The 10315-nt window shown below is 41.4% G+C and overlaps 1 protein-coding gene across 26 annotated transcripts in view; it reads right to left on the bottom strand.

Moving 5' to 3' along the window:
* The window catches only part of clasp2 (cytoplasmic linker associated protein 2), a 41370-nt gene that overhangs the window by 17583 nt on the left and 13472 nt on the right, over positions 1-10315 (bottom strand). For 9 of the 26 annotated variants that reach the window (XM_008421876.2, XM_008421886.2, XM_008421881.2 and 6 more), the window contains 11 exons: positions 9868-9945; positions 9546-9713; positions 8100-8140; positions 7590-7742; positions 6161-6184; positions 5836-5853; positions 5143-5244; positions 4894-4920; positions 3328-3354; positions 763-936; positions 560-604 (listed from right to left, as the gene is read on the bottom strand). In XM_008421876.2, coding sequence (XP_008420098.1) covers positions 560-604; positions 763-936; positions 3328-3354; positions 4894-4920; positions 5143-5244; positions 5836-5853; positions 6161-6184; positions 7590-7742; positions 8100-8140; positions 9546-9713; positions 9868-9945 — 857 coding nt within the window. The remainder of the gene's footprint in view (positions 1-559; positions 605-762; positions 937-3327; positions 3355-4893; positions 4921-5142; positions 5245-5835; positions 5854-6160; positions 6185-7589; positions 7743-8099; positions 8141-9545; positions 9714-9867; positions 9946-10315) is intronic. The other 17 variants (XM_008421893.2, XM_008421892.2, XM_008421887.2 and 14 more) reach the window with 11 other exon arrangements.

Raw genomic sequence — 10315 nt, forward strand, 5'->3', positions numbered from 1 at the left:
CTCGTGACGAAACATGGCAGTGGAGGCATCATGCTTTTTCTTAAGCAGGGAAGCTGATGGGGGGGATCATGATGAGATGCATCTCTAAGTAGCAAAAAGCCTGCAGAGCCCAGCAGCCTGACATTCTCACAATGTATTCATTCGTTTTCCCTCATTAAACACAGATTAGAAAAAAAAAAAAAAAAAAAAGAGGCATTCAAGGCAAATTTAGCAATTGAAGCAAGTGGGTGAGAGGATGAGCGATGCATGCTCATCTTTACTGTTCTGTTCATCTTCAGCAGCTACTCAGCCATCCCCGGGTAAATCACCACCTGACATGATCCTCGTTACACAGCCACTGCTGATTAGTACGGACAGGAGGAAACATGTCCATCTGAATATGGCCGCCCATCACCACAACAAGCACAGCCACGGAGTCAGACAAATTAGAGAGGAGGACGAGGAACTACGAAGCCGAGGCAGGTGAATGGGGCCGGGATGGTGGATTTGAAGGTGATAAAAGAGAGATGAGGGGGTGGGGGTGATTGAGGATGAGGAGAGGTCGGATCTGGAGCCTTACCTCCTCTGCTGGCACCGTTGTAGTTTGAGCTAAAGCTAGAAGGAGCTAGAGGACGGAGGAAGCAACGGGAGGAGGAGACGGAAAAACAAGCAGAGTTGGTATTGATAAACAAAGCGTGTTTATTCATCTCTTTCGCAAACGTGACACGGGAACGCCACGGGTCGTGGGTTTCGCGGGGTCGGTCCAGCGGAGTTGCTACTCACCGACGGAGAGCCGAGTGGGCGAGGAGTCTCTGGAGCAGCCCTGGCTGCGGGGGATGCGGCTGCGCCTGTGTCCGTCCCCGGTGGCTCCGCCCAGCACCCGGTGAGCCCCCGAGCTCATGGTGCTCAACGCCGTGGTGGTCAGCACGCGACCCGGAGAGCCGCTCCGACTGCCGGCTTCAGGGAGGGAGGGAGGAGGAGGAGGAGACACAAACAAGGAGAAGAAAGTCAGAGCGCTGTCCGTCCAACGAGAGGAACGTAATGATGCAGCTAAAGACGACACGACATTTACAGACACTATCCCACTTTCAGTGATGTGTATAAAAACATTTAATCGCCCTGTGCACCTACAGCCACTCCAGGTTGAAATGTGCAAAAATCCCTGAAAATAAGTTCTTTAACAGTAGCACTTATTGTCACATCTAACAATTTACAGAATTGAAACCATTTTTATTTTTACGCTATTCATTTATTTCATTCATTTACCGTTTTAAATGAACATGCCACATGGTGATATAAACAAAAGATATGTTGTCTTTGATACAACACTTGATAGAATATTATATTTTATTATTTTCTCAGAAATAAACTCTTTGATTTCTTTAAACAAATTGTTCCACGTATTTATTCTATGAACAGAAACCAAAATCTCCATTTGTTGTGACTCTGTTTTTTTTTTGTTGTTTTTTTTTTATCTCCGATCTTCTCAAATTATAAACCCAATCTCTACATCTTTCTTTTTACACTTCACTCCTGAGATAATCACTGTCCGGGAACCTTTAAATTTTATTTCCCCGACTTTCAGGTTGCATAAATATAAAGGCAGCTAGTTTTCAAAATGAGAAAGACAAGAGAACATGCAGTTCAGGTGAAGCAGATGCCAGTAACTGCAGTCAGAGCAATAATTCAAATGCAGCTGGAGGAACAGGTCGATCTGGGGCGACTCTGGCGGGACAGTCAAAGATCCCTCTCTCTCTCTTTATGCTTTAAAGTTTAAACCAAATAAAATGCCATCAAGGACGACTGAAGACTTTTCTGGTGTTCTCAGCGGGAGATTTCTCTACTGCCATAGAAGCTACATTTATCTTCAGGGTTTTATACATCTTTACCACGGAGCCAATAAATGCACAGGATGCTGTAAAGATGATGGCTAACAACTTAAAATACAGTGTGTGTGTAATTAGATAACACAGCGGTGCTCAGTGTGACTGAAAAGAGGATTCCTGGGGTTGACACAACTACAGCTTACAAAAAGTTAATATTGGAATGACGCATTAGCATGGATTCATTCATATGGATAAATATACAGCAGCAATTGGATCATTTTAAAATCATGACATCAAATTTAGCTGAACTGTTCTCCAAATATCTACTGAAAGAGAAGATTTTTTTTACCCATCATCAATACACTAATCTTACAATCTAATGTCCTCTTTTCCCTGGGGATCCTGTCTCCGAGTGCTAAGCCCACACAGTCTTTTACACTGCAAAAACAAAACTTTACCAAGTATTTTTTAGTCTGGTTTCATTGGCAAATATCTTAGTTTTGTCTCATTTCAAGTTCAACGACTTACAAGTAACTTTTCAGCACGATATAGGAGCTTGTTATCAGTGAAATAACTGACCAGAGGGGGAAAAACATATTATATTATAACTAATGGCATTATTGTCATTTTCCTGTTGCAATTCTTAGTAGATTTTACTTCCCATATTACGTTTTATAATATGTGAAAAATGCCGTATTCCATTACTTTTCTCATTATTTAGGAATTACAGACCTAAAACAAGCTCCTATATTCTGCTGAAAAGTTACTTCTATGTTAGTTTCGTCTTATTTCCAGTGTGCTTAGATATTTTGTGTTTTTGCAGTGCGGTCTAATGATTTGTTCTTCTACAACCCTCAGGACAAACAGTTTAAGTGTGAGATTTCAGTTTGGATTAAAACCTCTAGCGCTCTACGTTATGCTGGACTACCACAGCTCTTCATATTTCAACACAGGAATCCAGATCAGTCTGTGTCAGTCAGATCTCTGTGTGACAGATAAAAACTGATCTAAATCCGCACGCACACACACACACACACTATCAACACTGAGCAACAAGCACCCAACTTAAACATATTAAAGACAAAACTATGTTTATACGTATAAGCCCAAAATACCACACCGACTGGTTCTAATCAGGCGCCTTGTTGCAAATTAAGTGACCAGTTATGTTTTTACTGCTTCTTTTACTTGCTTATAATTATTAGACACACAAATATAAGTGAAAATAAAAAAATAAAAAAAGCAACTGAATCTTTTGCAAATCCAGACACAAGTGGGTGCAAAAACTCAACACTACCAAAACAAATTAGCGATTAGCATGAAAGCTAAACAGCCGTAATTTGTAACTACAAATCCCAGCATGCCTCAGCCACAAGTGCAGGGAGCTTTAAAGTGATCTGTCTAAGTGCAATATGGGTAAAAAGACAGAAAAGAGAAGTCAGGGGAACAAAGGAAACCAGACAGACTAGAATTAGGGAGTGAAGGAAAAAAAAACAAAAAAACAGTAGCGCTGTAGCCTTACCACCAACAGGGTTAGCAGACTGAGATCCTGAGACATTAAGCCCATTGGTTGAGAGAAGGGGGAGAGGGCAGAGATAAGGAGGAAGGCGAAGGAACAGCGGGTTAAAATCAGATGAGTTATGGGTTAATGCAGAAGCGTCATGGGAGCGAGAAAGAGTCAGATGGGAGCGCATCCGTGTGTTTCAAAGCGACAGTGAAGGTGAAGCTTCGGCATGTTAGTCAAATCAAATCGCTAAAGAGAAAACAATAGCACAGACGAACTGAACCAGCCGCAGATGGTAGACTGGGAAAAGCAGTGCATGTCTGGTCTACCTGTCACAATGAGGAAATAAAAATATTTAAAAAAATAAATAAATAACAACAACACGGTCTCACTCTCTCTCTCTTGCATCTTTAAGCCTCGTTTTATAGACGCAAAATGAATACTGGGATTCAGGGTTTAAAAGTCTGATGAGAGAAACTGAAAGTGGCTTTCCGTCTAAATGTTCAAGTTCGACTGGTTAACTCAGTTTATGCCACACGTATCTCTGCATGATTTGTCCCTTAAAAAGCATTCATACTGCTTGAACTATTCCATATAATTTATTACATTGGGATTTTATGTGATTGACCAGAGGTCTGCAACCTTTAGGATCCAAAGAGACACGTTTTCCCCTCAGTCTTTCTGGATAAAGTACCTCCAAAATCTACCCGACTCCTTAACCCCCCTAAAAAACTAATCAAGTTTAAACTTACTTGCTAATTAGGGCTAAACAATATTCTGAAAACTTAACAATCCCATTGAGTGTTGTATTAACAACATTACTTGAAATAAGTAAACAAATACTTAACTAAACAGTCAATATCTCTCTACTTTATGTTATGGAAACATAAAACCCAGATGGATCTGGCTCCTGGGAAATAAAATCAGTTTCCATCTAATCGATAAGGTTTTCTTGAAATATTTAAATGAGATTTAAAATTAGTCAAAAACGAGTCAGTTTTGGAAATAATTTAAAATGATGATAAATAATTTTTAAAAAGCACACTAGATAAAGCCAAAAAAAAAATCTGAACATGAAAAATATTCTTATTCTCATTTTCCTGTTGCAATTCTTAGCAGATGTTACTTGAAAGCATTTTTTAATGCCTTTAAATATCAAAAATATTGCTGAGTTAAAGAACTGACTTTTACATTTTCTCACTTTTAATTGGGAAACAAAAGCAATTGTGGCCCACATGTACTTTTGACTTGTCAAAAAGTTTGGATACCCACTGGTCCATCACTCCTAAACACATTGACGTCTGTGGTTGATAGTGGACAAAATATGGGGGAAAAAAAAAGAAGGTATGAATACTTCTGCTTAAAGTACCTTTCTTACAACATTAGCCAAAGCCACGCTAAGGCCGTGTAAAGCAACATATTCACCACACCAACCTCAGTGATGAGACACGGCATGCAGAGGGAAGTACAAACACTACTCTTTTTAATGAAACACCTTGATCAGAATGAGAGCAGCAGCAGGTGAGCCACCAATCCCACTGTGGGACACAAAGACAAGCACACTCCGACAAACAGATAGGATACCTGGCGTGCAATCGGATTCGTCGGAACCTGAAGGCACAAAAACATTAACATGGAGCTTATCGTCACCGTGACGGCAACAAATTGTGAAACTCCACAATCAAATCCTGAGAAAAAAAAAACAAAACAAGAATTTTGGCAAGCGCCTTACGCACGCACACACCCGGCATGTCTGCGACTCCTTAGATCATAGGGGGCGGGAGAAAAAGCGTCTTCTGCCCAGAGAGGACGAGGCGGGAAAAGGTTACTTACGTTGCGACTGGGAGACCATCTTGGCGCGGCTGCGCCCTCGAGAGTCCACCTGGCTCGACACGGTGCTGGCGGTCGACAGGGGCTGCTTGGCACGAACTCGGCCTGCGTGTGAAGGAGGACGACAGACATTGACTTCCTGCCCCCACAGCGGCAGCGCCGTCTGCAGCAGAACAAAGCCCAGAAGCAAAGGAGCGCCAGCAGCCGATGGAAAGCATCTAACGCTAAAAGTTGCTCTGTCGACATTCACAATCAGCCAGGCGCAGATGCAAACAGCAGGGATGGTTGAGCGGCAAATAAGACAATAAAGCCACCAGATATCGCAAAGTAATTGGAGGATTGAATCAAGCAGGAAGCCTTTTGCACCGTACAATAATCAGTGGATTATAATGATTATAGTGCTGATTATTTTCTTTGTTAAAAGCAGCAATTTAGTTGATTATTATTATTATTAATGAGTTAATCTCACTCTACTCTGTTAGTTTGCAATACTAAATGCTAGAAGAAGAAGAGCTACAACATTAGCTTAAGCATTTGCTTTTTATTTTATAATTATTTCAATCATTCTTCAATTATGGAAAACACAGAAAAGAATAAACTAGATTGGATTTCTGCAAATAACTGCTGGGATCTATAACTGGGTTTTCTAGCCTAGAACATCCCCAAATACCAACACAAACCTAACAGGAGTCTTACCATTGTCTGACCTGGTTCCTACAGACAGACAAAGAGGGAGCAGGTTGTAAATGTGTGGTTCCACCTTCTATAGTGTATTATTTCTATCATCACATGACTCAAAACACATCCTGTATACCCCTGACGTAAAAAAAAATCTGACTGAAGCAGCTTGAATCAAATGCAAAATGGTTAGACTCCTAGTTTAAAATTAAAAGCATATGATAACTTCCATGTATACAAGATGGACAGCAGGGGGCGCTGTGGTCATAACAGTTTAAATAAGCCGGGATGGAAGTGATTAAAGGAGAAAGCAAAGGGATGAAGCAGAGTGAGATGATCTTACCATCCGTTTTATCAGAGGCATCATCTTAAGTAGCAAAGAGAGCCGAAAAGGAGGAAAAGAAATAATAGCAAAAAAATATATATATAGATACAAACAAAAGAAATAAGGAACAAGGATTGGAAGAAAATGAGGATTTTAAAGAAATGGTGTGGGGGGAAAAACAAGGAGCCAAAAATGACAAACACAGGAGGCAGAGAAGAGGAAGGCAGATAGAGGAAAAAGAAAGAAGAGAGGAGCACAAAGTGCATTAGTAACATACCATTTGCTCAAAGAATCGTGCAGATGTTCGTTACAACAACAAACTCCTCTTATGTGACGGACCGACACAAAGTGCCGCGTGATTGTGAAAGGAAGAAAAAAAAAAACCATTACATGTTTTCCAAAGGTTTTCCTGTTTAAAAAATAAAGCTGTGCGTTTCTATTTGACTCACTGAAGTTAAAATTTTCAAAGAAAACAAACTCCAACTACAGAGGGGGCAATCCCTGTGATCTTTGGACCTTGAAGAGACTGAAATGTATGTCCGATCTTCTTTTCTTAAAGCAGCTGTCAGATTGGGTGGACGACGACAGAAAAGCGCAAGTTTCAATTTTTCTAACATATTTTGACATGGATTTAGGTATTGACTTTGACTGGGCCATTCTAGCAGTATCATACTAAACTATTGCATTGTAGCTGTGGTTGTATTGAAGTATTTGTTTTGTAGGGATGAAGTGTTCAAGATAACGTACAATGTCAGTCTTTCGCCACACCTTTATTTTGCCTCACTCAACTGGAAAACTCTTGCACAGGTTTGCTGCGTCCGTCCCCTACATGTCTTGTTGTAAACATGACCTCCATTTCCACTGATAGCTCTTCCTGCCGTTTCTCCGTTGAGTGAATGATTAACAGTTTATAGATTCTTTCACCTGAACTGTGGATCTCGGCAGCCATTGGCTGTACTAGATTAAAGGATGAATCCAAAAGCGTGCCACATTTCTCAAACGCTTTAGCTGTGTGCTAGTTTGTGTTGGTCCATCACATAAAATCCCAATTAAGAAAAAAAAACAAAACAAAAAACAGCAGATTGTTGTTGTAACGTAACAAAGTATGAACAAGTTCAAAGAGCTTGAGTATTTCTGCAGGCGTACAAATTGAAACAAAGGAGTAACATTGATCTACGTAACATGCAGAACATCAACGGACTGACAGGTGGACGGGCAAGTGGGAAGGAGAGAAGAGGAGCAGAAGCGGTTCAAAGCAATAAAAGCGTGCGAGTCTGTGGCTTCATCCCTGAGAACCGACTTTATCTGAGATTTTATCCCTGCACTGATCTGAGACGACTCCTTAGGCGTCGTTCATATCCGGCCGCCTCGTTTCCCGCCGAGCACCTGCTGACCGACGGCCTGCTCTGTCTGATCTGTCGTCTACCTCGCCTGTCGGGGCTCTTACCCAGAGAGGAGTAGGAGCCGGGGGGCAGGCGGTTCGCTCCCTTGGTTTGTCCGACGTGCCGGTATTTAGCAACTGCTGCCGCGTTCACGTCCACGTCGCTGCGGGAACGCTGCAGGGAGACCGAGGAAGCCCCGCCCCTTGAACCAGCAGGGACTGATGGGGGAGCAGGTGTGATGATGGGAAAGAAGGAATGGAAGGTGACGGGATATACAGGGAAAAAAAACAAAAACAAAAAAAAAAACAACAACAACATCACAAACACATGCAGGCACTGTACTGCACAACACAGAAAACATCCATACACATATCCCAACATGTATATGTGTACAAAAAAAATCACATGAGGTGGTGACTGTTTGAACGATGTAAATGGGAATGATGGGGAAAAGATTTCGAAGGAAACAACATCTGCCTCTCTCCGTGTGTGTGAGATCTGAACTTCAGATTACGTGTTGAAGGAAGGTGTGTGTGTGTGTTATCGGCCGCTCTGTGTGGGTGCGCTTTACTCACCTCGCCCCGGAGCGGCCGACCACTTGGAAGTCAGAGGACGGCTGATAAAAGAGGGAGAAAACTGGGTCAGGACTCAAACGCTCATATGACCAAAGTAACAACCTGTCAGAGTTCACATCGCCTCCAAGCAGACGACGTGGAAGCAAGTTCCTGCATCGTTCTAAATTAAACTGTAAAATATCCTGAACAATATCTGGAGAACCCACTGAGCACCTAGACTTAGTATTTCATCAAAAAGTTACTTTAAGAAAAAAAAAACCCTACATGCATATTTAATTTGCACAGAAACATTGCAACATTTCTCTTCATTATTATCACGAATTACACCTATTTAGAGTACATTAGTACAAACTAGAATATTATACACGACCAATGAAAGGAGTTTTTAAACAGAGAAATGCTGCGTTCTGGTCTAATAAACAAAAGAAATAAAGCTACAAAAGATTACTTTTTGCCAAGTTCAAACATTTTAATGGAAAGTTGAGTGGAAGGATAATATTCTGGTAAAATAATCACAGCCTTTGTGAGGCGGCGAAGGAAAAGCAGAATCAACTGTTTGGGAGGGCGGGGGGGAGGGGTCACAAAGTCTAAACTGCTGCTGGAGTCAAGGCCTAAAGAGTCGCAACACATGACCGTGTCATTCTTTGTGTTAAGCAACTTCTGCACCAGCAACGTCAGAAGTTTCTTGTCTGAGCCAAGGGTAGAAGGACTGGACGAGCTTTATGCAGATGCTGACAACATTTTCCAGCAGGTCTCAGAAGCTGACCACACTTCTAAAAGTACTAACACTACTAACAACACCTGCAACAATAATCCCCATTACTGACTGGCCAGCAAGTTCACAAAGTTCAATATGGAATATTTGGCAATATCCCATATTTTTTATGGGATATTGGGTCAGGACTCAAACGCTCTGCTTTCAGACCTCAAATAATGCAAAGAAAACAAGTTCATATTCATTTAGAAACAAAAATACTGATGTTTTAACTCAGAAATCGATATTTGGTGGAATAATCGTGAGGTTTCCAACGGGGTTCGGTGCAGTGGACTCTTCATTTTCTTTCCAGAGCTGAATATATAAAACATTTAGTTCTCTAATTGAATTAGTGAGGTAAGTCTAAAGTTAAATACGGTTGTGAGACATTAGATGCTCCACCTGGTTTTACAACCACAGGTAGATGATGACAATAATAGATTTATTTGTTTGTTTTTTTTAATGTAACGGGATGCCCATTTAAATTCATTCACATATTCAAGGGGCAGAAAATCTCCCAACCAGGGAGCGGATTAACAGGGAGGCTTTCCGTAATATTGGCTGAAAGATCAGAAAGCAAATAAATCCCTTTTCCTCCAAAATTACTTTTACCCAAATGCTCGACTGCAGAGACTCGGCAAACTAAGAGCTCTAAAGTAAGTAACGGGCGAACAGCTCTGAACATTCATTACTTAAGGCTCTCTTGGGAGGACGATGAGGAGCGGTCGCTCTGGGGAAGAGAGGCCACGCTGCCGGAGCTCTTCAGACAGGACTGCAGCGTCCTCTGGTAAGACGACTCCAAGGAGTTGTACAGAGCGTCGGTTTCACCTGGGAAGTGGTTCCTCAGGCCCCAGTAGGCCCTTTAAGAGACAAACGGCGGGTGAGGAGGCAGAAAAACACCAACCAACAGGAGAGAGTAAAGAAAAATAGATGGGATAAGAGAGATAAACAGCGGAGAGGCAGAGCGATCGTAATGGAGTTTTCTGGAAAGCCTCTGCATCCGGATTGCCTTACTTGCGGGCCTCCACTCTGGCCTCCGAGTCGGCATCTCGAATTCCCTTTTTGATGCTTTCCACCAGAACTGCAGTGTGTCTGGGGCAATAATAATAATAAAATAAAAACAAAAAACAGAAGGAGTGTTAAGTGAGAAACAACATGTCTGCATCTGAAAAAACGTGAATGTAAATCTAGCATATCGGTTCGGACTAAGCCGTTCTGATCTAGTCCTCCAAACTGTAGGAACACTGCAGACACAGTTTGTGAGAAATAATTTGGTATCTTTTTGCATGGTATCAAAAGAATTCATCAAGTTAAACGCTTTTGACAGAAATAAAAAAAATCTAATTGTTTCAAACAACTGAATAATTTGACCTTTTTTAAGTTCAACGCACCAAATCAAAAATGTTGGTCAACAGAGTTAAAATCCATTTACTAATTCATATTATATACATACATATTATAT

The sequence above is a fragment of the Poecilia reticulata genome, linkage group LG11 (genome assembly GCF_000633615.1).
Source record: "Poecilia reticulata strain Guanapo linkage group LG11, Guppy_female_1.0+MT, whole genome shotgun sequence".
Lineage (NCBI taxonomy): Eukaryota > Metazoa > Chordata > Actinopteri > Cyprinodontiformes > Poeciliidae > Poecilia > Poecilia reticulata.